Below are 27,505 nucleotides of genomic sequence, written 5' to 3'. Positions count from 1 at the left end.
TCGAGCTCCCATTTTCTGCCAGCACCGGAGCTTCTGCTCCCCATGGCTGCAGCCCGGTGCAGTGGGTGGCTTGATTGCGGCATGACCTGCAGTGATAGATCCTGGGTGTGAAAATTCAGGTTCCTAATTACCTAATGACAGGTTCCCGGCGTGCAGCCGCCTTTGAAGTCGCAGGTGAAGATTTGTTATTTAGATGCGGGGCAGCTCAGGCTTCAGCCCTTCGAGGAGCCTCGTGGAGCGTGTGTTGCTTCTGCTCTGCTTGGGCTGGACAGTGCAGCTCGGGGGCTACAGGCTGGAAAACTTGGCTCCCTGTACGTCAGCCCACAAATCTGTACTTAGAGGTTTCACTCCGAGCAACGGTGATGATGGTGTGTGGGCTGCTTGGGTCTTCCAGGCCTATGGATTCCTTCAAAACACAAGGTCATGCTGTTTTGGTCTGGGTTTTCAGAGGTGGTTAGGAAGGGCGCTCTGGTTATTTGTGTGCCCTGTTTTTGGGGAGCTCTGAATATCCACCCTCAGAAAATCGGCACCCTCTGAGGTGCTCGGCAGAACCCGAGGGAACAAAAAGCACCAAGCACTTCTGAAGTCGCACTGCCGTCGTTTCCTGACTTTCTCTTCCATGTAATTCAGTTTCTCTCTTAAAAGTCTGGATGAAACACTCTTCGCAGTGCTAAGATTTGCATTGTACTTGCTCTCTAGGGCTGTCAAAGGAGCACCACGAACCTTTTCCCACTCTTGATCCCAAGGGGAGGAAACGCTCTGATGCTCCCCAAGGAGTACGAAATGGCATCGTGTGCTGAGTACTTGTGTCTGGGGAGCACGCGGTAGAAGAGGGAGTCAGAGAGGTTAACACGGTGGTAGCACCCGTGAGAGCTTGCGCCCCACAAGCCGAGATGGTTTTCTCAGCGACTCCCATCCAGCTGGTGCCAGGAGCACGAGACAACCGCCAGCACCAGCCCTTTGGCCGCACCGACAGCGAGATTCGGGGAGCAGCCAGTGGAGCCGTAAGGCTGCCAGCGCCCCGGGGCTGATGTCGGGGTGAGTCGGGAGGGGGCTGCCCCGCTGGCAGCGCTCCTGCCTGCTGCTCTCCATCGCTCTTTCCAGGAGTGCGAGGGAGGATCAGCCTCCAGGCATTACATGCTTTAACGCAGGCTGATGTGCTTGCTCACCTTCCGCAGGCAAGCAAGGGCTTGAACACAAGCCGGTTGCCTGCATCCGAGTTGTTTTTTTTTTTTTTTTTTTTCATAGCAAACAAGCTGGGTGATCTCGGCCGGGCTGTTGGCACTGCATCTTGCAGCATATGACGGATAATCGGCCTGGCTCCCCGCCCGCGGCGGAGGCGAGGCTCCTATCGATAGGTGACCCGGAATGGCACGCGGTCCGCGCAGGTCGCTGTGTCGCGCCTCTCTCCTGCCCCGTGGCGCTGCCCCTCCGCAGAGCTCACCGTCGCTCCTCGTTGCTGGGCGAGCGCGCCGCGACCCAGAGCAATCTCGAAGATCTCCACATCTTTAAAAGCCTGGGTTCGGAGAGCAAAGGGAGGTTTGGTGTTGGTTTTGCTGTAGTGAAGCTTGGGTTCCTAGTGTTTGCCTGGTGCTCAGACTGGGGGTGCATCAGGTTTCCAGCCCGTAGGGGTTAAAGTGTGCCAGCAACCACGTGCTGCAAGCGGGGTTTGTGCATCCCTGCTAAAAGCCGATCCTTTTCCTCCCCCATTAGAAACAGGGAGATCAATGCAGCAAAACTGGTCTGGAGTATCCTTGGTGGGTGCAGGCGGGGGAGAAACCTCTGCTCCCATGCAGGCTGGATAGGACCTGGCTGCTTTCTAGCGTGCGGCAGCTTTCTCCTCTCCTCCTCCTGAATTTGAAGCCCAGCTCTCTGGGGAGGGGGTTTTGGATCTGCCAGCAGGTTTGTTAACAAGAGCCAGAGGATTTGGGATCTGGCCCAGCACTTGGGAAGGATTCAGCTTGCCCCCGTGCTGGATGATGGATCACCGGAGCTGAGTTTTGGGGTGTCTCAGGCTTTTAGGAAGCAGGGGAAATGAGCAAAGGGAGCGTTGTAAATGTGACATCCCAGTGCTGGTCTGGAGGCGTACGTGCTTGCAGCGCTTTCCAGCCGGTGAGGATGGAGCAGCTCTGACTTCCCTTGATCTCGGCAGGCTCGTTAATGAGCTGAAAGCCATTTCATGTCGCTGGATGAACTGCAGGCGGATTCGCTTGGCGGGGGCACAGTCAGGCCCTGAGCTTTGCGAGCGCTGGCAGGCACCGGCACTCACTATAAACAGAGCAAAAAATCACCGTATTGCTTTATTCCAACAGCAGCAGGAGCTGCGGCGTGGGGAGGCTGCAGCCACCGGGCCTGGCGGGGCTGCCGGATGCGACGAGGAGGAAGGTTAGGCGAGAAGGCTGCAAACCATCCGGTGGCCTGTGCCCATGGATGCTCTCCTCACCTGTCTGCCTGCCACCCGAGGCTGGCTTTTCCAGCTGTGGATCAGACCAGTAGCTCCCGCTCGATTCCCTTGCCTCCGAGGTTTTTGCTCCAGCTGTCGGTGCTGCTGTCTTGGGGCTTTTCCTTCAGCACCTGCTCCTCGTGGCTGAAGGATGCAGCAAGGCCCATCTCTGTCCCTGTTACGGCTCCTGGCGCTGCTCCACTTGCTCCTGGCCGGCGATCTTTGTGTGGGTTCTGCCCTCCCGGCTCCTCCGCTTTCCGTCCCGTTGGCAGGAGGCTCGAGCTCTGGTCCCCGCTTGTCCGTGGTGGGGATGCTTTCCTGAGCCAGGGGCTTGCGGTGGCTCGTGGCTCCTGGGAAGCGTGCGAGAGCTTTGTCACACGGGGAAGGGTCGGTTGCTGCATCCCTTCCTCTCTGCTGCCCTACACCTCCTCCTCCTCCTTCTCCTCCCTGCCGTTAATTGCTTAGCAATTGCTGATGCAATTAACACAAGATATGTCTGCAGCCTCCACGCTCGCATCCACCCTCCTCGCTCTCCTCTGCCTGCCGGGGCGAGGAGGAGGCCGAGCAGCACCTCAGCCAAGCAGCACAGGTACCGCTGCTTGCTGGCCTCCCGGGGGGCTCCTGCAGGAAGCAGGAGCTGCTCTTTGTGCTGCACTGTGGGCAGAAGTAGGGCTCCCCGCCGCGTTCCCAGCTTCCCGCAGCCTGCGCCGAGGCTTTCATCCCTGCACGCCTTGAGTTCTTGTGCCAGACTCCCCCCATCCAGCATCATTGCTGTTATCTGCCAGCCATCACCTTTCTTCTCCGAGACGGTGCCCTTCGAACGCGGGTGTTTTGTCTCCTGCCTCCACGACAGAGAAGCGTATCTCGGCGCTGATGCGCCCGCCGTCTCCCTTTCTTGTCCTGGCAGGCTTTGCTTCCGCGCGCGTTTGATCCCTTGGGCAGCAGCCTCCCTCCCTGCCTTCAGGTCCGGAGCAGCCCGATGCCTTGAACTGCTGCTCTTTGCCTTGGAGCTCGCAGCTGGTGCCTGGGGCCCTCTCCCTCAGTCCGTATTGCACCTTGTGTGGCTTTTCCCGGCTAAAGCATTATCCTTCCTTTCCATCGGGTACGAGGCAGGAGCGGGTGAGTGCTAACGGATGCGCCCGCTCTGTGTTTTCAGGGTGTAGCTGGAGGTCAGAGGGGTTTATTGCAGGGATCTGGGGGCAGAAATGTTTTTTTTTTGCTTCTTCAGGCTGAAGTGGAGGTATCCAGTGCTGTTGGCCAACCGTTGCGGTAGTCAGAGGTCTGTCCCGTAGGTAACGGGGAATCCTCTCCTGCAGGGTCGCGGCACCCATACGTGACAGCTGGTGACGGTGGCATTCCCGGGAGGGTCTGTGATGCCCCAGTCATCTTGGTTTTGTGTTTTTGGTTCCTCCACACCTCAGGAACCCAGACTGGGAAGAAGACCCCAGTTTAGGAACCAAAGATGAAGAATTGTGGGGGTGTGGGGGATTTGGAGACATGTTCCCGAGGAGCCTGGGGACATGGTGCTGTGGGGCAGCAGGGTCCCTGTCTGGTAAGGACTCCCCTTTACAGAATAACGCCCGGCCGCGGCCTCCAGGCCAGCACTGAACCCTTGGTGTTTACTCCCCGATGCTGGGACCGGGGCGAAGCAGCCCGACGCAGATGCTGCTGGTGTGGTGCCAGGCACGGGCTGCCGCTGTGCGGGTGCACCGGCTCCCCCCGACACGGGCTGAGCACAGCGGCTCTCCGCCAGGCAGCGCTCGGCGGAGAGAAGAGGGCAGCAGCACCCTGGCTGCAAGGGTTTGGTGCTAAAAATGCCCGTCTTTTTATTGTCCTGCTCCTTCTCACCACGTTAGGTGGGCTTGCTCTGTCTGACAGCATCTTTGCTTTGTTTTAGGGGTGCCAGCTACAAATCCCACGCGCCAGCCGAGCGTGACCCGGGCTGCGGTTCCGCCCCAGCGTGCGTGCCCATGTGCGTGGCGGGGTCGTGGTTCCCTGGGTGGGAAGAGAAATACTGCCTGTCAGGCACGGCCACTGCTGGCATGGGATGGGATTGTTTTCGGCGGCGACCATCTTCTGTCTTGTTAAAAGCAAGTGTCGGGCTTCGTTCCGTGGCGAAGGAGAGCAATTACTCATTAGCTTAAATTTGGCGATGGGTTTCTCCGTGCGCAGGCTGAGAAATGCACGGTTGGAGGGTAAAAAGCTTCCTGGGGCTTATCTGGGCTGGAGGAGAGCTTTGTCTGGGTGGTGTCAGCGTCCCCTTGCTCCCATCCCTGTGGAGCTTCTCAGGGTCCCCCTGCTTATTTGGATTTCAGATCTTGAGCTCTTTCCCTTGCTGCAGACCAGAGGAGCTGATGAAGCAGTCACTTGAAGATGTTTTTCTATTTTTACATCGAGTGCTCTCAAGGAGAAGCATGGCTGCAAGTGTAACAGTGCTGCCGTTTGAAGCACAGAGCTGCTCCGCGCTCTTACAGCTGCTGAAAACATCCAGCCTGGCTGCGCCGCGCTTGGCCCGTGCCGGAGGCAGCCGGTGAGGCTGCGGGCAGGACGAGCACCGGGCTGCTCTGCCTCCAGCTCTTCTCCCCAGCTGCCCCGCGAGCGCTCCTCTGCTGTCGGGGCTGGCAGGTTTGACGAATTCGGGCTTGACGAATTTCCCGTCTAAATTGCCGTGTCCTGCGGGCACCGACGCCTGCCTGTTCCCAACCTGAGAGCCGCCACCGGATGGACAGGGGCAGCGTGGCGTGCGTTGACCTGAGCGTGGGCGTTGTCCCGCGCTGCTTTCAAAGCAGGGAGTTTTGGAAAGGTTGCTGGGGTGTGGGGAGCTGGGGGAGACGCAGGACCCGCAGCGCAGGAAGGCAGCACGAGGGAAGGTGTTTGTCATCTCCTGACATGGGTGCGTGATGCCGTCCTCCTCTTGCTTGCCCCCATCCGTGGATATCATGGGATTTGGCTTATTTCTCGCTCGCTCCCCTCCTGTAATCTCCCGATCAGGCCATCAGACAGAGCTGGCTTTGTGACTAGAAACCACGAGCATCTCTCCTGGCAACTCGAGCAAAACCTACAAAGAAGAAGAGATAAGAGCCAAGCGGGCAGCTTCCTAAACGTGCAGCCTGCAAGGACTGGGACGTGAAAATCATACCAAAATAGCTCTTTAATATTAAATAGATGGAAGGAAGATGTCTCCTCTTGCCTGAGGGATAAATAGATCTGAAACTCCTTGTAGACTTTGCCGCTTATCACATTGAAATACGTCTCTCTCGCCCTGGAATTGAGCCTCTCCAGGAGCCTCGAATACCCAGCTACGACAGGTGTGTGCAACGCTTTTGCGACGTGCGTGCAACGTGCCGGCACGACTCCAAACACAGCGCCTGGCAGACGGGTTTGCTTATTTCCCCCCAGATCCGTAGTGGCCCGGACAGGGCAGAGAGCCGCGGCACTTCTCGGCGTGCTGCCGGGGCAGGTGCCCTCCGAGCAGAGCTCTCAGGCGGCAGAGCTGCCCCAGGAGCTGCGCCGGTGCCTCCGGAGGTGCGTCCTGCTTTGCAGAGACCTCGTTTCATCTCCTTCCCTTCTATCCCCAGCCCCAAACAGATTTTCTACGCCTGAGTGCTGAGCGCACAGCTTGGCTTCTCCTGCCTCGGAGCCAGGAGGCCACGAGACCTTAAAATACCCAGCGCTGCTTGTAGCTGCAGGCAGTTGGGTTTCTTGCCCAGGAGAGCTGCTTAGAACACACTCCAGCTCGCCAACTGCTGTTTGTAGATAGGCCGCTGAGATGAATGAAGGATTTTTTTTTGTATCTGCTTGTTTATGAACCTCCTCGTCCAGCAGTGGAGGGACGTGGGGAGGAGGAGGAGGAGAGCGGGGAAGGATGAAGGATTTTCCCGCTTGGAAAGCACTCGTGTGCTCAGGAACAGTTTCACTGCCAGGAGGCTGTGGCCAATGCCTTTCTTAAACATTGCCATCCTTAATTCATCCCATTCCTCCTTGCTCTTACCCTCTGCATCACCCTGCGCAATTCCTCTCCTCCTGCTTGTTTTCATTCCTCACGGAATTGTCGATTACGGCCGTGTCCCCTGTTAGCTGTCACTGAACCAAGTTATCCATATTTTTAGCTCTTTAATTGCCTCTTCCAGATCAATCCCTTCAGCCTCCTCCTTGTTTTTGTCCTCTTCTCGGAACTTCCTCCAATTTATCCGTATCCTCTTTGGGAACGAGATGTCCAGAGCTGAGCACAATCGCTGCTCTCCCGGCAGCCACCAGGACAAAACCATCAAATTCTCCTCCTCTGGTACTGCGTCCAAACCGAGTCGGGGCTGGGAGAGGCGAGGAGGGTTTGGTGTCCTGAGCAAAGCCCCGTCTGCTGCTCCTGCACCAGCTCTCCTGCAAGCTGCTCTCGCCGCTTCAGCTCCTGGTTCTGAGACTGGTCTGCATCTGGTCAAGCTATTTTTTAAGATTTTATAGTCATATAAATACTTCTAAGGAATATTTTTTAGAAATACTAGAAATACTTCTAAGACTTTGTGGTCTTAGAGATACTGCAGTCTTGGAAATACTGCTGCCGGATATGTCCTCCTCCTAAGACTTTGTAGTCGTAGGGATACTGCGGCTTTCTAAAGAGAAGAACTTGGACTGTGCAAGACTTCGTGCTTGGATGAGCATCATTAATTAATGAAACGACTTAATTATTAACGCTCCCAGTTTGCACGCTGCCGTGTGTGCCTGTGTAGTCGTGCCATGGTGCGAAGTGCTGGGGCTGAGCAAGGTTTAGACTCGCGAGATTGAGGTAGGAAAACTGGGGGGAAAAACAACGAAAAGGGTGAACCAAGGAAGCGGAGCTGCGCCGTTGTCCTGCCGCCGGCCGAGCGGCCCTGCCAGCTTCCCGCACCCAGCAAGCGTCTGCCACGGGCTGAGGTCGTTAGTGGCTGATCCTGACGAAGGTTTTCTGTGAACTTCTGGATTCCCATCACCTCCCCAGGGCACGTAGGGAACGCTGCGTTCTCACCTCTTCCAAGACAGCAAGGTCTTCACCTGCACACTGAAAGGTCTTCTCCAGGAAGGACCGGGCCTGGGGTGTTCCCAGCCGGTTTGTCCTGATGCCTAGGATGTGCGGATTTGGACTTCAGGGTGGGCTCTAGCTTGGCTGTTCGCAGCCCCTGCGTCCTTCGGCCGGGTTTTATGTACCTGGTGGTTGTCAGCCTGCTTTTAAAGGCTGCCGGGCCGCTTCGTTTGGTTTGTGAGAGGCTGGCCAGATGCCATGGGAAGGAGGGGGCCAAAGGATGCTCGCGGCCGTCCGCGGTTGGGCCCTGCGTGTCCACCCAGCTCCGTCCTCCCTTGGCCTGGCATCCCAGCGTCTGTCCCCTTCCCTGCACCGACCTCGCAGTGTCGGAGCGAGCCGTGGTGCTTTTCGCAACGCCTGCTGCGCCTCCCGTCGGAGTGCAGACGGGTTGGTGGCGGCAGGTGGCCCGAGACCCAAACCCGTTGTCACCCCGCAGGGCTGCCATCCGGGCCTTCTCCTTCCCCACTCCTCCTGCTCATGTCACCTGTCCCCTCTGTCGCTGCTCTTTGCCACCTCTCTCCTATACGAGGCACTTTTTTTTTTTCTTTTGCTAGAGCAGCTCTGGTAGTCTCGTAAATGGTTGGAGCAGGTGACTCGGTGCCAGCACGTCTGTCTTGGGTACTATTCCTGGCTTTATTGAAGGCACAGGAACATGCAAGACTGTGGCTCTGCGGCGTCTGCCTCCTCTTGATCTCGAAATGCTGCAAGTGCTGAGATAAGCCTGGTTGTGTTCAAGCAGGGATTTACCCAGCGGAGAGCAGCGACGGGGAGAGAAAGCACGGCGCAGGTCTGCGGGGGGGCGGCGATGAAGCCTGGGGGCTGCTCCCGAAAGGGGGCAATTTCCCAGCTCTGCTGCAAGGATGCACGTGGCTCCATCCCCCGTGTGGAGCTGAGACCTGGTGGCTTTCCTTGGGAAGGGAAATCTCTCCTGCTGGGCTGCTGGTTTCCCAGGTGTCCACCCCAAATCTCTCTGCCTGGTGGGCCCACCTTCTCGCAGAGGGCAGCTGGGGCAGCGCCGCGATCCCTGAGAAGCGGGAGCCGGTTGCCTCATTGCTATTGTCGGGAAGAAACCGGAGAGACCTAATCCTGTGGTTTTGGGCTCGCTGACTCCCTCCCAGCTCAGGGCTGGCACCGGCGATGCTGCACTTGACCCAGCAGCTCCCAGCGACGAGCCGGCGAGGAGGGAAATCTGGGCCAAGAAATGCTCCTTAGAGGACTCTGCACGCTGAGCAGCAGGGGCTGGAAAAATCCTCATCTCCTACCCAAACAGCATTTAATTATGCATTAAAATGTCTGACGTGAGGCTTGAAGCTGGCTTTTGTCCAGGATGGGGAAGGGGAAATTTCTCCTAAAATGTGTTTTGTTTTTTTTTTCTCCTATCTTGATGTCAGCAGCCTCCCTCTCCCTCTCCAGTGGGCAGGAGGGAAGGGCAGCGGGCAGCAGCGCTGGGGTCGGGGCCTGGGACCCTGCTGCCGGCTGCGTCCTTGCTCCCAGGGTTGTGCCAGTGGCATTTGGTGACACTGGGGTGCAGGACACGGTCCACAGGAACCTGGCAGCTCCTTGCCACAGAGATGCTCGACTCCTCCTGTCCCCAGCGTGCTCTGCAAGTGGTTCATGCTCTGCACACCCAACTTTGGGGGTCAGGGTGGAGAAGAACTCTTAGAAATCCTTGGAAAGCCGAGGTCACCTGCATGGGGCAGAGGCACCTCAGGTGCCGTGGTTTTCAGGTTTGGAGATGCCAACCAAAGGTGCTCATCTGAGGGATGAATCTCCTCCACGGTTACCTCACCTCAAGGAGACTGAAACTCTTGTTCCCAGGCCGTAAGATGAAAAAGCAGAGCTGCTGGGGATGCGGTGACCAGGCAGGACAGGAGTGACAACACTGAAGCTCCCAAACGCTGGGCTGAGCCTTGCGAGGACGTGGGAAGCGTTGGCTGCATCCTCAAGCAACTCTTCTGTGATGGAGCAGTTCTGGTCCGCATGTGGTCCTCGCCACCCAGGTTGTGACCAGCACTTACACTCTTTTATTGTCTCCGGTTTTGCAGGACCCTTCTAGACGAGAAAAAGGGGCTGCCGTGCTGCCTAGCCGGTCAGCGTGGGGCAGCCTGACGCTGCCGCGGGTGCACGAGCAGTCTCACGCTGCGAGACGCTGGCTGACGAGCGCGTCGTGGTGCAGCTCCGCCGGCACGCTGACACCGCGCGGCCGCTAACACCTCTGCCCTCCGAGGTGCAGTGCCGGTTGCCCTCCTTGTTTTTGGCGCACCTCTTGGCTTTCGGTGCTCAGAAACGCACTGTTCGTGCCTGGATGACTTTGGTTACTGGGAGCGAATGAAAATATTGATAAATACCAGTCCTGCTTTTACCCTGCACGAAGCAAGGTGGTTCAGAGGTTGGCACCAAAACTAGCACCGTGTTTTTATTTTTTCGTGCCCATCCCTCTCTCTCCCATTAGCTGATCGCTGCCCTGAAGACGCAGCGTCCCCTTAACGGCAACGGACGCTAACGAGGCCGCGGCGGCGGAGCCCGTGCGGCTCCAGGATGGCAGGAGCTGCATTTTCCCATCGTGCTGGCTGCCGCTCGCTGGGCTTGGCTGCGTTCCACCTCTGTCCTCGGCGGCGGTGAGAGCACGTTCCTCGTGATGGGAAAGCCTCCGCGAGGAACACAAAGGGCTTTCATTAGCGAGGCTTCGGCTGGGGCGGGTGGACGGCCGGAGCCGGCATGGGAAACATCGTCCTGCTTGAACTCTTGTTGGAAGACAAACAAGCTCCCTCCGGCTGCGTTTGCGCTCCCAAATCTTAGCACTTACCCTGCAAGGAAAGAGAAAGAAATGCCCTTCTGCCAAAAGGGGATCCCGGGCCCAGGAACACCAAGGGATTTGCCCAGGGGAGTGTGTGTCGGATGCTGGAAGCCGCAACAGCGCAGGGCTTGCTCTAAGGAGCCTGCTCCATTCCCCAGCCCCACGCTCGCTGGCTGGGGGAGATGCCAGAGGCACCGGCACCTCCTGGCACCCGGCCCCATAGGGAATGGCACGGCAGAGGGTGAGGGTGGTCGATGGTACTGGGGCCCCCGTGCCACGCAGTTTTTCACACGGCGAGACTAACAAGTGCCTGCCTCTCTCCTTTCCCACATCAGTCCTCGTGCGCTGCCTCTCTGCCCCCAGCCTCGAGCAGGCGAATCGCCTCGCCTCGATAAAGCAGGAGGATGAAAAGCTGCGGCACTGGGAGATAAGAGGCATGTGGGGGGTGGCGGGGGGGAACTTGGGGATTGATCTGCCTGCCCGCTTCTTCCTCTGCCTTGGCTTTCAGGTTTGTCGCCTGCCTGGGACGTGTCCCCAGCTCTGGGGGCTTTGCTCCTGCCCGGCCGCCGGGCTTTTTTTGCTCTCGAGCTCTGGGCAAGAGCAGGCAAGCTGCCTCTTTTCCCAATGGCTGATAAATGAGGCTCTGTTTGTTCCAGTGCAGGGTGAAATATGAAATCCCATAAAGCCTCCTCGCTTATTAGAGAGATCGCAGCGAGCTGCTTATTATGCGCTGTGGCGTAATGCAGATTACAAATGTGACCAAGCGATAATTAGCAGAGCTGGAACTGTAATTAAACGCTCCTGTGCTGCACTGTGGTTTCTGTTGCAAAGTGGAAGGAAGCTGAACAGTTTCAAAACCCACAGGTGCCCTTCCTCTCCTCCGCACGCACAAGCAAGCAGCTGGCTGCTGCTCGCAGGCTCAGGGTGCTGGGGGCGAGGGCTCCACCGAAGCCAGGCATCCCTTCCCTGCTCCTCTCCATGTATTTTATTGCAGCGGATTCGGAAAACATAGCGTTCAGGAGCAGTTTGCTTTCTTGGACCCCCTCCAAAGGAGCCTGCTGCCTCCTTCAAGCATCTTTCTTGCCCTGGATCCGCTGAGATGCACAGGATGGGCTTGGCGTGCTTGGGGGGCTGAGCTGTCTGTGGATGAGCTTTCTCTGCCAAAAACCTCCTGCAGGACTAGCTGGCCCTTGGGTGGCCTCGGAGGCTGCGCCGGAGACCTGGGGAAGGGCTCCTGGGGGAGCTGGTCCTGCCGGCACGCAGAGCAAGCGAGCGTGGTCCAGCCACTGCTGCCTTAAACCTCCGGGCCGTCGTTAATGCTTCGCGGGCTGGAAGCGCTCCGATGAGCCATGCAGGAGGAGGACGGATGTGGGAGGACACGGCTGGAAGCACAAACATCCACCAGAGCCTGAAGACCTCTGCGTTGTCCGAGAGGGACACACTCGTGTCCCCTGCTGGCAGACGCGATCCGCTCCGTCAGACGGTTACTGCGGCGCAGAGGTCTGCTGCTCGTGCCTTTGCTCCTTCTTGGGTGCTTTGCATCGCCGAGGATTTGGAGAGGCTTTGCAGCTCACCTGGGGGTACGGGAAGCTGCAGTGTGGCCGCGTGTAAACCGTGGGGCAGGATGGTGTAACGTGTGAGCTTCCACCGGTGCCGAGAGTGTGAACAGGTAATTTTGGCAGCTGGCGCCAGTTCAGGCTGACGATTTTGTGCTCAGTGGTGTTGGCCAAGGAGAGCCAGCAGTGAGGTTGGATGTGGCCATGGGGGTGTCCGTGTCCCCTCGGTGACCAGCAAGCTTGGCCTCTGCAGGGCCGTAATCATCTCATCTCAGCAGAGGCTTCGGAAGACATCTCTCAGTGCAGGGCTGGGTGCTGTAGAGAGATCATCCCCTGATTGAAACCGAAACCCAGGTCAGCGCTTGCTGATGATTTGATTATTTTCCGCAGCCTGCTTCTGTTCTGAGGTTGCTCGGCGTCTTATCGAGATTGTAAACCTTCTTGTGAGAGTGGGGACCTGAGCAGGGGAGGAGCAGCCAGCCCCACAGCTGCTGCCTGCCTGCGGGCGGCTTGGCTTGAAGGACCAGCAGAAAAAGCAGCGCCAGTCATCCCTCTCCTAACGCCGTCGTTCCCGTAGCGTGGCAGAGCAGCCGAGGAGCTCGGCCGTGACTTGGCCACGGCCACGCTTGGCGTGTCGGGCTGCTGGCTTTCCAAGCTTTCTGCGTGCGAGGAGAGCGAGGTGGCTGGCGCTCGGTATCCAGAGCCGATGCTCGCATGGAGGAGGGGGATGTGTGCCTCTGCATGGTCACGGGGTAGATGTGGGAGGAGGAGGATGTTGGTTTTCATGGGCACTGCAGAGAGACCGCTGCTCGTTGGTCCTGTCCTGCCAGTTGAGCAGAAGCCTGTAATTTTTTTCTAATGAGCCATTGGGTCCAAAGTCGTTGACTGCGTTAACATCTGAGCGATAGCCAAAAGGCATGCTGACCAGCAACAGCGGTCGGGGAAGGAACTTGGCACCAGCTTTCAACAGCAGAGCTGATATCTCCCGCGGAGGGACTAGGGGCGTGATCTGCATGACTACAAAGCGCTGGCTTTTCGGGGTTACGTGGCTGTGGGCACGCCAGGGTGGGAAAGACCAACGAGATCCTTGTCCTCTGTTGGGGTGTGGGACTCGAACCGCCTCCTGGCATAGGCGTTAAGAAGGCGCTCGCCCTGGGCTTGAGGTTCTCCAGAAATGTAGATGCCTGTTGATACTTGTTCCCCTCCCGGTGGTGACCGGCGTGTTTCTCCTTCCCTGCAGATGGAGTCTCCGGTCTCCACGCCCGCGGTGTTGCCCTTGCACCTCCTCGTCCCCGTTGTCAACAACGACATCTCGTCGCCTTGCGAGCAGATCATGGTGCGCACCCGCTCCGTGGGGGTGAATACCTGCGACGTGGCCCTGGCCACCGAGCCCGAGTGCCTCGGCCCCTGCGAGCCTGGGACCAGCGTGAACCTGGAGGGCATCGTCTGGCAGGAGACTGAGGACGGTAAGTGGCACCGGCCAGCTTTTTGCTCTCTGACGATGAAATTTCGGAGTTCGGGCAATCCCTTTCTTCCTCTGTCCCTGCTGTGCTGCTCGTTGGCACATCTTGGGCTTTCTGCTGCAATTTGGGTGGTCAGGACAGAGTAGCTGCGTGGGAGCAGCTCTTAGTCTGCGCAGCAAAGGGAGTAACAGGCCAAAACTTGCGTCAGCCCAGCGCGTTGTGTTATCCTGTCGCCCAGACAGTGGGCGAAAATCTAAGCTGCCATTTCTCTGCCTTTCTGCAAGAGCTAACTTGCTCCTGGAGGTGCCAGAGGAGAGGCCATGCCAGCCTGAATGGGAACTCGACAGAGTTGACTTCATTTCTACTTGGCAACCTGCAGGTCTGTCACAAAAGCGCTCAAGCCCTGGGAGGCAGCAGAAATCTCCTGCTGGATTAAAAAACCCCAGCGGAGCTTTCAAAATAGACTCGACAGGAGATCAGGCTCTCGTCTCTCTTGCCAAGCCAATCGAACCTTTTTCCGCTGGAGCTCGTCTCATCTGCGCACAGCTTGGTTTGCTTTCCCAGCTCCTTTGATGGGTTTTAGTTGCTGTTGGGGCTCTGCCAAGCAACACAGGGATGAATAGGTGGCTCAGTGGACCACGGCGAGCGCTGGAACCTGGCCTTCCCTCCAGCCTCCTCGGGACATGGGAGGTTTCTGCTTCTGGAGGCCTGGGGTGAACTCCTCGTGTTTGTCTGGCTTCAGCTGGGTCTGGAAGCAGAAGCAGAGCCCAGAGGCACAAAGGTGAGGAGGAGCAGAGGTGACAGGGGCCAGCCGACAGGTTCCCTCGGCCAGTAACCACGAGCTCCTTCGGAGGCCTGCTTCCAGCACAGCTTGGGATGGGGACCTCCAGCTATCTCACGCTCCTCAGCCCTCCCTGCTTTCCCTTCTGCTCGCTATGGAAAAATTCGTCTGAATTGAGACAGCGGGGAGCCGTCAGTGTGTTTTTTCTGCTGCTCCCGAGGCAGGAGGAAGCCACGGGCTGTAAAATCGGACCCCGGGGATCCCCGTCTTGGAGCTCGCCTTGCTGGTAGGGACAAGGGAACAAGCGGCTGTGCTCGGGATGCAGCTGCTGCTCTGCTGGTCCCAGGGCTGTGGGATCTGCCTGGGAAGCCGTCAGGGTCAGCACCAGCACGGCAGCAGTGCTTCCAAGGTTATGAGGTCCTGTGTGACTCCAGAAACCCCCTGAGCTGCAGCTGGAAAGCCCCAGGGCTCTGGTTTTACTGACGCTGTTGGAACCCCCCATGGGGAGGGGTGATGAGAGCTTGGAGAGCTTTTTTTTTTTTTTTTTTGGTGGAAATCAGAAAACGGTGCGTGTGGTGGATAGAGGAGCCCACGTTGGCCCTGCAAGGAGGAACAAACAGAGCATCCTCAATGCCACAGGAGGCCGGGAGCCAAAACATCTCCCCGCAACCCCCTCGGCTGGCTGGGAGGCGTTGAAGTGCGAGCAGCGGAGCAGGATTTGTCCAGGCTTTCGTGGCTGGGGGTTTACGAGAGGCACGTTAGGGAGCTGCGTACAAGTGCTAACCGTCTGCGCGTGCCAGCGCCACGCTCCGCGTTCACAGCGGCTCCGGATCGCTCCATAAAGCGCGCGAGCCCTGGTGGCTGCGCGGGGCCCTCCAGTCCTTCAAAGGAGGCGGCCGCGCCGCTGGTTTCCCAGCGCCATTCTCCCGCAGCGTCGGCGCTGGGCGTTTCTTTCCAGCCTCCCCTTCCTCCCGAGCTGCCGCGCTCTGCAGCCTGTCTGCCTGTCCTTCCGCATCACCCCTCGCTTGTGCAGCTATCGGTTCAGACCCTGCCTCGGAGGCGCGCTGCGATTCCTGCAGCTCGGCTATTTTTAGTCCGCAGTAATTCAATGAACTTGTGCAAAGATCCTTCTCTGCCTGCCTCTGCTGGCTGCGGCTTGGTTCCTGCTGTCAGGAGCGATGGCTTTTGCAGCAAACCCTGCACTCCTGTCATGCAGAATGCAAATCCTGCTGTTTCCTTCGGTCGTTTCCAGTCTGCCACGTACATCAGCTCCCCTAGCAGTGGCACCGCTCGTGCTCGGTTGTGTACACCTGGAAGCTCGGGGTGAAACCATCCCCTTCTCACCAATTCCCTGCCTGGCATCTCTCTCCTGGCAGGGTTAGGGGCGTTGCTGGAGGAGATGTGGCGAGCCTCTCTCCTCGCCCCACTGATTGAGAAGGGCTGCAGGGCAAGGCACGTCTGCAAAGCCAAGCGAGGTGTCCTTCGGCACGGCTGAGTCCCTCTGCGTGGCCCGAGTCCATCCCCAAGAGGGGAGGCTGAAGTTGCCATCGGGTTACTCGTGTAAGCTGCAATTTACCCCTGGGGCATGCCGGCCCCCTGCGTCTCTCCTGGCTGGACGTGTCCTCCTTGTCCTGCTGGGCTGAGCAGCACCTCCCATCTCCACCCCACCACGCTCCGTCTCTGCCCCCATCCTCGCGATGCCACAGCCTCAGCAGAGCCTCCGTGGGCCGCAGCCTCACCGGGCAGTGCGGAAAGGCAGTGGGAGCAGCGGCGAAGCTCGGCTGTGTGAGCCGGCCTTCAGGGTTCGCTGCCCCGCGGTAGTCGCTCCAACACTGACCTTTTTGCCAGCTGCTCTTCTCCACTCGCTCCTGACCACGTCAAGAAGCTGAGGGGATCAGCGCTGCTCTGTGCATGCCGGCAAAAGTGTGTTTGAGCTCATCCAGCTTCACAGCTCCTCTTCCAGTGCGTTTGCCTCACGGCTGGCTCTGGCTGCTGAAGATGTGAACTCTTGCTTGGAAGGGGTCGGCTGCACAGAGGAAGGCAACGTGGCTCCCTTTTCATACAAAATGCTTTTTGGGTTGTCCTCATGGCCATGAAATTGTGGAGAAGGTGTCATAAAGACAAAGCCTGCTGCATCCTCGGAAGGACAAGCAGAGCCAGTACATCAGAGGAGGGAGCGTGAAGCTCCGAGGAGCTCCATGACATCCTCCTACCTTGTCCAATGGGTCTCGTGGCCACGACCGTCGTCTTCTCCACCCCTGGCCACATGTGCTGTCCCACCACCGCGATGGTGAAGCTTCCATGCACGGCCGCCCCTTCACCGAGCCCGTCTTGTGCAGGGAATGTGTTTCGTTAAATGCCTTTCATGGGAGCAGCTGTCTTGGCAGTTTCCCTAATTCTGTTAGGTGCGATTTCGATCTGCAGGAACTATTAACTGATCTAATTATACCGGAGAGCATCGCTCCGCTCGCTGCCTCGTTAGCTCTCGGCTCTCCGTCATCCTCCTCGCTGGTGTCACCTGGCTCAGCGTGTGTCACCCGTGGGCCAGCAGATCCCTGCCCGTGCTCAGCAGGAGCAGCGACCAGACCGGATCCCTCCTGGCGGGGCTGTATGCAGCCCGAACAAGCCGGTGTCTGGGCTTCAAACCCTTGTAGCAACGAGGAACATAGCGTGGCGATGGGGCTGTGCAAAGGAAATGGTGGCAAGCTCTCTCTGTGTCCCTCCTCCAGCTCCGTGCCGGGACGGCTGGTGCAGGGCCCCCGTGGCACGCTCCAGAGGTTTGGGGTTGCACTTCTGGAAGCGTCTCCTTGGGGTATGCGGATGCCATGCTCAGTCCTAAGAGAGGGAGGAAGCGGTGGGGCAGGGCTCGCTGTGCAAACCTCATGAGGTTCACCAAGGAGAAGTGCAGAGTCTTGCTTGTGGGGAGAACTGGGGCACCCAGCTGGGAAGAGAGAAGGCCCTGGGGGTCTTCGTGGACACCAAGGTGAGCAGGAGCCAGCAGGAGGAGGGAGGGGATCCTGCCCCTCTGCTCAGCACTGGGGAGGCCACGCCAGGAGCACTGGGTCCGGTGCCGGGCTCCTCACCAGCAGAGAGCAACAGGCGTACTTCAGGGAGTCCAAGGAAGGACACGGGGAAGCTGAAGGGCCTGGAGCATCTCCGCTGTGAGGAGAGGCTGAGAGAGCCAGAGATCTTCAAACCTCACCTGGACGTGGTGAGGGGCAACCTACTCTGGGTGGCCCTGCTTGGGCAGGGGTTGGAGCAGATGGACCCAGAGGTGCCTCCAACCTCAACCGTGCTATGATCCTGTGCAGCTCCCACTGCTTTTCCCTCGCAGCCCTGCACCGTGCCCGGTCCTGCAGCACTGCTCCCCTCCCCAGCTGCGCTGTGCAGCCCTCAGGACATTCTCAGCTGCCACCAGGCTCAGTCGGCCCCTTCCGCATGAAAGTTTCTGCCCCGCTCTCGTGCACGTTGTGCCTTTGCTCTCTGAGCCCTCCTCTTTCTGCCCAACCTGCAAAATCCCAGCACGAGCTTGGATACGTGGTGTGAGCTGAGGGAGGAGCAGGAGGGATGCAGTGGGTTGGGAGGTGATAGGGATGGGCAGGGTTGGAGGCGAGGGCAGGCACTGGAAGGTCTCACCATGACCAGGAGGGAGCCCTCTCCCAAACTGCTGGCTTTGCATACCCGGTGTGCTGCCTCGCTGGTACCCGCAGCCTTAACTTGCGGCTGGGAGTGTCATTGCTGCTGAGGGTCCTGTTGGGGCTGTTTTAAATGGGGGTGGGCCACAACTGCGCTGCTCGTAGCTGGGCTTTGGGGCTTCAGAGCTGGGTACACAATCCCCTGTGAGCAAAATCCGTCATTTGTAGCCATGAGAACTTGAACCCAGAAACAGATGAGTTTTTAAGCATTATGCAGCAAGGGAGAGGAGCCTGGGAATGTGGATTTCTCATTTGCTTTAATGGCATTTCCAAAAGTCATGAGCGATTGTAAATCCCCTCCAAGGTTGCCGAGCCATTCAGCAGGCTGCCCGGGCTCAGCGCAGTCCTTTGAAGCCTCCAAAAACCATTACGGCATGGCCGTGACCGCTCTCGGCTTCAGATCAGCGATGTCAGGTGAAGGGACGCCTCCTCCCCGGTGCTGCCGTCCCCTTTCACCCGCAGAAGGGGAAGCATCAGCCCTGGAAGCGAGGCGGCTGCTCGCACGTCGCCGTAGAGAAGTGGAGCTTTATTATGCATAATTTCCTGGTACTCCCACAGCGCGGCCGCTTCCTATCTAATATTTGCTGGCAGAATGCTTGACAGTGTGGGGAGGCAGGGAGCTCGAGAAGAGCTAATGCACTGCTTATCACTCTCAAAGCACTGTTTATTTCAGCATCTGTCAGCTTTGTATGAAGGCTGTTTTATCAACAGGTGAGCAATATTCTGCTCCAGACAGGACTGTTGCTGGTGTCGAACTCCCTAAGGCACGCATGTAGCTGCCCTAGGTAACAGCAGCTGCGCTCGCCTTAAGCACCGGGCGCTGGATTAAAGGACTTGTTTACAAGGAGGCTCTTGAGCTGCGACCTGCTGTGCCACGCTTCTCTGGGGGCTCAGCTGGGGTCGATTGTCCGGGAGGGCGAGGAGGGGGGCTTGGTGCAACCCCTGGGGCCCCGCTCCATCCCTGACCATCCTGGGAGCATCTTCTGGAGGAGCTTCAGGCCACGGGGAGAGGGCTCCCTTTGCAGCACGGATCCTCCAGCAGCGTTGCACAGCCTTGCTGGCTCTCGTCCCTTGGGCTGAAGCTGGTGCGACCTAAGCTGAAGCATCCATCACAGGGCCCCGCTCCCGTGCCAGCTCCCCCGGCTTTGCGCAGGCTGCCTCTCCCTGGCTTTATTTGTGGAGCAAAACAGCAAAAACCACTGCCGCCTTCCTCAGCAGCAGCCCAGCAGCGTCAGCCCTCCTTTAATTCCCCTGCCGGGTGTGACTCTGCCCTGCTGCAGTGACATTAGCGCTTTGCAGCCAGGCTTGGGCGGTATCGATCGCTGGAGCGCTCCGAAAGTGTCACCTTCCCGTGAAAGCAGGTGGGGCTGGAGTCATCCCAGCGGGCTTCGCACAGCACGGCAGCATCGCAAGGGCTGCAGGCTGCTGGCTCTTTGTGCCTCAGCATCTCCAGCCCTCCGAGGGAACGGGGAGAGCTTCCTAAAGCAGAGCCCGATGCATCCAAGGGCTTTTCTGCTCAAGGACAAAGGCTGATGGGGACACCAGTGACATGTTGCCATCCTACACCGAGCGCAGGGCTTCGCTCCTTGCTCTCCGTCCTTGCATCCGCGAGCATCCTCTCCAGCCGCAGGGGACGGCGGGTTAAAAAGCTGCTTAGCATCTATCCCCGTGCTTTAAATTGTCCTGGGTTATTGTCGGAGGATTAGGAGGGGATTTGGTGCGATTGGTTGCAGCGGGTTAAATATAGGCTGGTACGTGTCGGAGGGTTTGTGCTGCGCCCCGCGCCAGGCTGCTGCTGCGGAGGGGAGGAAGGGGCGGCCGCTGAGCGTGCCGGCCTGCGCCAGCCCCCGTCTTTCATCTGCCGCGCTCGCGGCAGCGGGGAGGAACGCCAGAACGTCCTTTCTAATATCACACGCCGGCCCTGGGATGTGCAGAGCCTCTGGTGGCTTGTCACGCAATTAACTTCTAGCAGCACGCGGGAAGGCGGAGGGGGACGTGCGGCTGATGTCTCTGGCTGCAGCTTGCCTTCAAAGAGCTGGCGGGGGGAAGGATGAGCTGTGCTGGGGCACAGGGCGAGGACCGGGCGTCGTGGGCACCCTTCGTGCTGGGATCGGCATCCCCTCTCTCCCCACGTTCTCCTCGTGTGGGGCTGTGGGCCCCCACATCGGTTTTGCTGCTCGTTTCTCGCCTGCTGTGTTCTCTGCGTGCGTCCTGCCCGCATCCGCTGCCTCACGAGGTCTGCGCCTTGCTCCGGAGCCAGGACGCGTCCTCCCCTCCTGCTGATCTGCTTCCCCTTCCCGTGACCTGCTGCCATTGGGGCTGCCAGTGTGTTTCAGGAGGAGGAACAGAGAGGACTTGGCTTTTGTTTGTTGTTTAGGAAACCCGCGTTTCGGGCCACAGCTCCGCGAACATCTCTCCGTTTCATACATTATCACTCCAAAGCCTGCAGCTGGCTGCTGGCACCTCGCAAGCGGGGATGTGGACCGAGATTTACAAATGTGCTTCAGGCACAGCTGCTCTGGGCTCGCTTGGCTCCATCCATCTTCCAGGGCTGTGCGGCTGTATATCTAGCTGCACTCGTCTGCCCTTGTAAATGAGATTTCTATCTCCCAAGTTTTACCTTGCTCAGATAAATGCACTCAGCGCAATGGACTCTGCTCCTGGTCAAATTAGTTATGCAGTAATCAGAGCAGTCCATCGCTGGGAGGAAATATCCACTTGAGTTTCACTCCGCTAATGGCCTGAGATTATTTAGTGTAATTGCTTTCTTGTGGAAGCACTTGCAGCTTGCTGGCCACGAGAGGCCAGTGAAGGTGCTAGTGCCGGGGTGGGCGCGGGCTGGGTCCTCCCTATTTGCAGCAGTGGGGAGGGCTGCGAGATGCTGCACAAGACCCCCAAGAAAGAGGCTGAGGCTGCATCCTTGGCAGGGCTCTCCTCCGGCCCTGGGCTCGCTAGGCTGTTTCTCTTCCTTGCCAAAAGCTGAAACGTCCACTCGCCCGGTGGTTTTCAATATCGGCGTTGCACAGCTTTGCCTGACACCTTTGCACGGCCCCAGGCACGGCAGCGCGGGGCTGACGCCTCGCCGGGGGTCTCGCTGGTTGTCCTGGGGCAGCGCAGGAGCAAAGCGAAGCAGCGGACTGGGCTTTTCCCCAAAGCTGGCTTCCCCTTGCCCCAGTGCGGGGCCCTGGGGTGGCCATCAGAGGCGGGCAGCTGCGCAGGGACGCCGGGCTCAGCTTGCCATCTAGTGGCGGTAGCGTCCCCTCCGCCGGCCTTTCCGTGGGGACACGGGCAACCCTCGCTCCCTGGAGGTCGCCTTCCCCACCGCCACCACCACCCGTGGAGCCCGGGGACTTTCAGCTCCGTTCGTGGTGCCCCCCAAGCCGTGAATGCGTGTGACGCTGTCCCCTCGCCTTGCAGGTATGCTGGTGGTTAACGTGACCTGGAGGAACAAGACGTACGTGGGGACGCTGCTCGACTGCACGCAGCACGACTGGGCGCCTCCCCGGTAAGCGCCCGGCGGGTCCGGCAGCACCGTGGGTGCTCAGCCCCATCCGCCTTTGGGCCCCTTCCCCTGGGAAGCGTGGCATGGCAGTCGTGTGATAAAATTCTCATCCTCCTCTCCGCAGGTTCTGCGACTCTCCCACCAGCGACCTGGAGATGCGCAACGGCCGGGGCAGAGGCAAGCGCATGCGCCCCAACAGCAACACGCCCGTGAACGAGACGGCTGCCGCCTCGGACAGCAAAGGGACCAGCAACAGCAGCAAGACCCGGGCAGGAGCCAACAGCAAAGGGCGCCGGGGAAGCCAGAACTCCTCGGACCACCGCACGCCGCCCAGCGGCACGGCGGAGGACGTGAAGGCCAGTCCCTCCTCTGTCACCAAGCGGAAGAGCAAACCCCTCTCCGACATGGAGCTGAACTCCAGCTCGGAGGACTCCAAGGGCAGCAAACGCATCCGCACAAACTCGATGGGCTCGGCGGCGGTGCCCCCCGCCACGGTCAAGGTGGAGCCGGCTGTCCTCGACCGAAACTGCCCTTCTCCCATCCTCATCGACTGTCCCCACCCGAACTGTAACAAGAAGTACAAGCACATCAACGGGCTGAAGTACCACCAGGCCCACGCACACACGGATGACGACAGCAAGCTGGAGGCAGATGTGGACAGCGAGTACGGCGAGGAGCCCTCCCTGCACACGGACATCGGGAGCTGCAACGGTGCTGCCGTCTCGCAGAAGGGCTCACTCTCACCGGCTCGCTCGGCCACCCCCAAGGTCCGTTTGATGGAGCCCCACAGTCCGTCCCCGTCGAGCAAGTTCAGCGCCAAGGTCCCCTGCAAGAAGAAGCTGGGGGGGGAAGGAGACACCGACCCGGGTGCCCTGTCCAACGATGGCTCTGAGGACGGTCCCTCGGTGGCCGATGAAACGAGTAACGATGGTTTCGACTCGCTGGAGAAGAGGTGCGTTGATAAGGACAAGTCCAAGAAGGCATCTGGTGCTAAGCAGGAAAAGATGCCTTCCAAAAGCTTGAAGTCTGCTAGACCCATTGCACCAGCCATTCCCCCCCAGCCGATTTACACCTTCCAGACAGCCACCCTCACCGCAGCCAGCCCCGGGTCCTCCACGGGCCTCACCACCGCCGTGGTCCAGACCATGCCCAACAGCCCTCAGCTCAAACCCATCCAGCCCAAGCCTACGGTGATGGGAGAGCCCTTCACTGTCAACCCTGCCCTCACCCCTTCCAAGGAGAAGAAGAAGAAGGACAAGAAGAAGAAGGAGCCCAAAGAGGTAGAAAATCCTCTGACTCCTGGCAAGGTCTGCAGAGCAGAGGAAGGCAAGAGCCCTTTCCGGGGAGAATCCAGTGACCTTGGGACGAAAGGTGAGGGACTGCTGAACGGTTCGTCCGACCCCCACCAGAGCCGGCTTGCCAGCATCAAGGCTGAAGCAGATAAGATCTACAGCTTCACTGACAACGCCCCAAGCCCCTCCATCGGTGGTGCCAGCAGGCTGGAGAACACCAACCCGGCCCAACCCATGACCCCGCTTCACGTCGTCACCCAGAATGGGGCAGAGGCGAGCTCAGTGAAAACCAACAGCCCAGCCTACTCGGACATCTCTGACGCCGGGGAGGATGGGGAGGGCAAGCTGGAGAGCGTGAAGGTGAAGGACCCAGAGCAGCTGGTCAAGGAAGGCGCCAAAAAAGCTCTTTTCCCCCCACAACCACAGAGCAAAGAATCCCCCTATTACCAAGGCTTTGAAACCTACTACTCCCCTGGCTACCCCCAGGCAAGCCCAGGTCCCTTGAACCCCAGCAGCCAGGCTGCGGCCGAGACACAAGCCTTGAAGCTGAAGAAGGATGAGGAACAGGAGAACCCAGAGGTGAAGGTGAAGAGTGAGGGCAGTGAAGAGAAGAAGGCAGAGCTCAGCAGCTCCAGCCAGCAGCCCTCGGTCATCCAGCAGCGTCCCAACATGTACATGCAGTCCCTCTACTACAACCAGTATGCCTACGTGCCGCCCTACGGCTACAACGAGCAGGGCTACCACGCTCACCTGCTGAGCACCAACCCTGCCTACCGCCAGCAGTATGAGGAGCAGCAGAAGCAGCGGCAGAGCCTGGAGCAGCAGCAGCAGCGAGGGCTGGAGAAGAAAGCGGAGCTGGGCTTGAAGGAGAGGGAGGCAGCTCTCAAGGAGGAGTGGAAGCAAAAGCCGCCCATGCCCCCAACGCTCACCAAGGCCCCGAGCCTCACGGACCTCGTCAAGTCGGGGCTGAGCAAGGCCAAGGAGCAGGGAGGTGCCGACATGGCCAAATCTGTCATCATCCCCAAGCTGGAGGACTCATCTAAGCTGTCTGGCAGCCAGGTGGCTGAGGGACTGAAGGTGAAGCTGAGCGAGGCCGGCCACCTCGGAAAGGAGACCGCTGAGACGAAAGCTGGCTCCGAGTGTGGCCGGCAAGCGGAGGTGGACCCCGTGCTCTGGTACAGACAGGTAACGTAATGTTCTTTCACTGCCTGCTCGGTGGGGTTGGCTGGGGCCGTCAGTGTGGAGGACGTGTGTTGTCCTCTGCTCCAGGACTTGCTCCTGCCGTGATGGGACTCCACGAGATTCTCTTGGGGCTGGCAAGGATGAGGCTGGGAGTCCATGGGGCCGATGGGCCACCAAGGAGAGCCTGGAGCCTGGGGAAGGGGGGAGGGCTGCTCTGGTCTCTTCCCAGTCCAGCCCAGTTTTGGGGCACACGGAACCAGGGGAAGGCAGCTGCTCTGACGTTTATCTTTTTTCTTGCAGGAAGCAGAGCCCCGTATGTGGACCTATGTTTACCCTGCGAAGTACTCGGACATCAAGACAGAGGATGAGCGGTGGAAAGAGGAGCGGGACAGAAAGTTGAAGGAAGAAAGAAATCGAAGCAAAGACGTGTCCAAGGAGGATGGGAAAGAGAGCACCAGCTCCGAGTGCAAACTGACCCCCACCGAGGAGGCTCGCATGGTGGGAAAGGACCCCAGACCCAGTGTCCACGTCCCCGTGTCCTCACCCCTCACACAGCATCAGTCCTACATCCCCTACATGCACGGCTACTCCTACAGCCAGTCGTACGACCCCAACCACCCCAGCTACCGGGCCATGCCCACGGTCATGATGCAGAATTACCCAGGTAGGGGGCCACGGCCATCTCAGGGACATCTCACCCTGGGGGGACATCCTTTCCCGGGCTGTGCCTGTGTCCCGCCCGTGCTCCTGGAGCAGGGGATGGCTGCGGGACGGAGCTGCGGTAGTCTTTGTGGGCCAGGCTCTGGGAGCAACCAGGGGGTGGGCAGGGGAGCCTCTGCTGGGGTCTTTGTGCCGCTGCTGCTGGGATGTTCACCAGGTTGTAGCCACAACTTACTGGCTCCTGTGCTGGACAGAGCAGCAAACCCACTCTGTCCCCATGCCCTGACTGCCTTCTTTCCCCCCAGGATCGTACCTTCCCTCCAGCTATTCCTTCTCCCCGTATGGGAGCAAGGCATCCGGGAGCGATGACAGCGACAAGTCCCGAGCCAGCCCCAGCGTCAGCTGTAAATCCAGCTCTGAGTCCAAGGCCCTGGACATCCTGCAGCAGCACGCCAGCCACTACAAGAGCAAATCGCCCACGGTGAGGTTCAGGAGGACGCTGGCTTTGCCTAGCTCTGTGCAGCAGCTTCAGGAAGGTGCCTGGAGCAACTCCTGCAGGAGACGTGGGGCTGTAGGGTAGTCCCATGATGCAGCCCTTTTTGGGATGGATGAGCCAAATGTGCTGGTCCAGAGGCACTGGGACAACTCCATGTGTCCTCAGCCCTGGAGTGACCCCTGGTTTGGGTCCCAGCTGCTTGGCTGGGATCTGCTGACCAGCTCTGCATCCTCCCCATAGCTTTTGGGCTGGTTGCCACCTATCCCATCACCTCCACTCTGTGCCAGCAGCGCCGTGGGGAGCCTTTAGACAAGGCAGGGACGATATTGTCCCAGCGGGGCAGCCTTGGCACGGTGGAGCAGCCGCTCGGACGGCTGTGCAGCCCGGGGTGCCCATGCCAAGCCGGGGTGGTGGGGACGGAGCCGGCCTCAGTGCATCCCTCAGCGCCCGGTGTTCTCTCCTCTGCAGATAAGCGAGAAGACATCTCAGGAGAGGGACCGTGGCGGCTGCGGAGTGGTGGGGGGCAGCGGGAGCTGCAGCAGCGTCGGGGGAGCTGGCAGCGGGGAGAGGAGCGCGGACCGTCCCCGGACCTCACCATCTCAGCGCCTGCTCTCGACACATCACCACCACCACCACCTCGGGTACTCGCTGCTGCCGGCGCAGTACAACCTGCCCTATGCAACAGGTGAGAGCCTCACCTCGTCCCTGGAGGGGCTTGGGGAGCCAGAGCCCCTGCGGCAAGCTCTGCTTTGGCCGCCTCCAGCGCTCCCCAGCCTCCTGACGCGGCCTCTCCCTGCAGGTCTGTCCTCCACAGCCATCGTGGCCAGCCAGCAGGGCTCCGCTCCCTCCCTATACCCGCCGCCCCGGAGGTGAGAATGGTAAGGCTGCCTGTGAGGGGGTGGGGGACACGGGGCCGCCTCGAGCCGCAGGTTTGGGGTTCGCCCCTCGGCGGGGGCTGGCAAAGGCAGGGGCTGACAGGGCCTTGGGTTCGGCAGGACGTGAGGCCGGGACGCCTGGGCTGTACGAGACATGTGACTGGCTCACATGGGGACACGCTGGAGACTCCTTTAGACATCAGTTGAATGGTGTTAATTGTTCTGCTTGACGTTCCTGCCGTGATCTGAGGCAGACTCTGTCTTCTCCCCCCGTCGGACACACACTGAATCCCCCCCTCACCCCCCCCCACCCTCCCCTTTGGCGAGTGGGCAAGCTGGTACCTACGGAAATATTTATTCTACTGGGCACCGGCACTTGGGATGGAAGTGAATCGCCTGCCTGGTGCATATGAAGAGGAAACGGAAGCACTGAGGTTTCTCCATGGATTTGTGGCCCTGCTGTGTCCCTGCGAGTCGCCGCGTCACCGTCGGGGCTGAGCGTCACAGGACTTGGGGCGGGCGGTGCAGGCTGGGACGCTGCCGCCTGCGCCCCCCGTGAGGCTCGACCCGCGGGGCCGATCGCCGAGGGGAGGCACGGTCTCAGGAGAGGAAGTTCCAGCAGCACCGCGTGGGTGACACAGAGCCAAGGCAGGGGACGGGGATGGGGGGGGACGGCAGCTTCGCGGGATGCAGCCATGGGGTGCGGGGGGGGGGTGGTGCACATCAGCGGGTCAAGCGATCCTGCTTGCATCGGCCTCAGCCCCTCTCCAGGCGCCTCCGCCCTCTCCCAGCCCCACAGCTCCGGGCCGGGCAGCGGGACGGGGCGCGGGGGGCTGCCGCCAGCAGCACCCACCACCCGGCCCTGCTGCCAGGGTTTCTCCCCAGTGCCTTGTTACGGTCCAGCCCTGACTGAAGCTCCTTTCCAAGGCTTCCAAGTTGGTTTCTGAGCTGTGACTCTGCAACCCACCCACCCTGCCCCGGGCCTTTCCTCTGCCCTGCGCCCCAGGGAAAGCGGCTATACTTCGCATCCTCTCTTCCCTGTCTCCATTGACTTCCCCAGGCTGCGAGCAGAGCTCAGCGAGGAACAAGCACACTTAGGCTCTGCCGGAGGCACCTGGGGCTGCGCAAGCCCCGTGCCGGGGTGCAGGGCACCAGCCCCCCGAAGCCGCTTCCCGGCGCCCCAGGACAGGGGCTTTCTGGTCCTCTGCCCGCCCCAGCCGCGGTGTGGCTCCCCCCGGGCCGGCTCGCTACCTCGGCCCGCGGCCGCCCCGGCTCTCCCCACCATCCCTGCCCGCCGCCATCCCTTCCAGGCTGGGGGAGTGCCGGGGGGGGTCCCCTCGGTCTGCGGCAGTCTCCGTCGTGTGCGTGCGCGCGCGTCACACCCGGCCCTGAGGGGTCGCTGTACCGGGATGCTCTGCCCGCCGGGCTCTGTACATACTGTAAAAAGCAATTGTTTGAAAGCTGTTGTTTTTGGGTTTTGTTTTCTTTCCCCTGTCCCGTCCCATCCTCCCGGCCCTTTCCCCTCACCCACTTTACCTGGTTGGAGAGACGCTCGCTGGCCCCGGTTCTGACCATGGCAGCGTGGTGGCCCCAGCCTGCTCTCCTCGACGCCTCTTAGTTCGACTCAGTTTTTTTTTCTTCCTCTCTTCGTTGACTTTGCAAGGTGGTGGGGTCAGGGCGACGTGGGGAGCCCCTCGGTGCACCCCGCTG

The 27,505-nt window shown here is 59.8% G+C and overlaps 1 protein-coding gene across 5 annotated transcripts in view; it reads left to right on the top strand.

Moving 5' to 3' along the window:
• The window catches only part of ZNF609 (zinc finger protein 609), a 55,354-nt gene that overhangs the window by 25,323 nt on the left and 2,526 nt on the right, over positions 1-27,505 (top strand). For 2 of the 5 annotated variants that reach the window (XM_067004117.1, XM_067004116.1), the window contains exons 3-9: positions 13,090-13,315; positions 21,206-21,293; positions 21,415-23,767; positions 24,065-24,428; positions 24,730-24,905; positions 25,389-25,605; positions 25,720-25,789. In XM_067004117.1, coding sequence (XP_066860218.1) covers positions 13,090-13,315; positions 21,206-21,293; positions 21,415-23,767; positions 24,065-24,428; positions 24,730-24,905; positions 25,389-25,605; positions 25,720-25,789 — 3,494 coding nt within the window. Of the gene's footprint in view, positions 1-13,089; positions 13,316-21,205; positions 21,294-21,414; positions 23,768-24,064; positions 24,429-24,729; positions 24,906-25,388; positions 25,606-25,719; positions 25,799-25,915; positions 27,256-27,505 lie in introns of those variants that run through there. The other 3 variants (XM_067004118.1, XM_067004119.1, XM_067004120.1) reach the window with 3 other exon arrangements.

This window comes from Anser cygnoides, chromosome 11, assembly GCF_040182565.1.
Source record: "Anser cygnoides isolate HZ-2024a breed goose chromosome 11, Taihu_goose_T2T_genome, whole genome shotgun sequence".
Taxonomy (NCBI): Eukaryota; Metazoa; Chordata; class Aves; order Anseriformes; family Anatidae; genus Anser; species Anser cygnoides.
The sequence above is the reverse complement of the archived record's forward strand: the minus strand, read 5'-3'. Positions and strand labels throughout refer to the sequence as shown.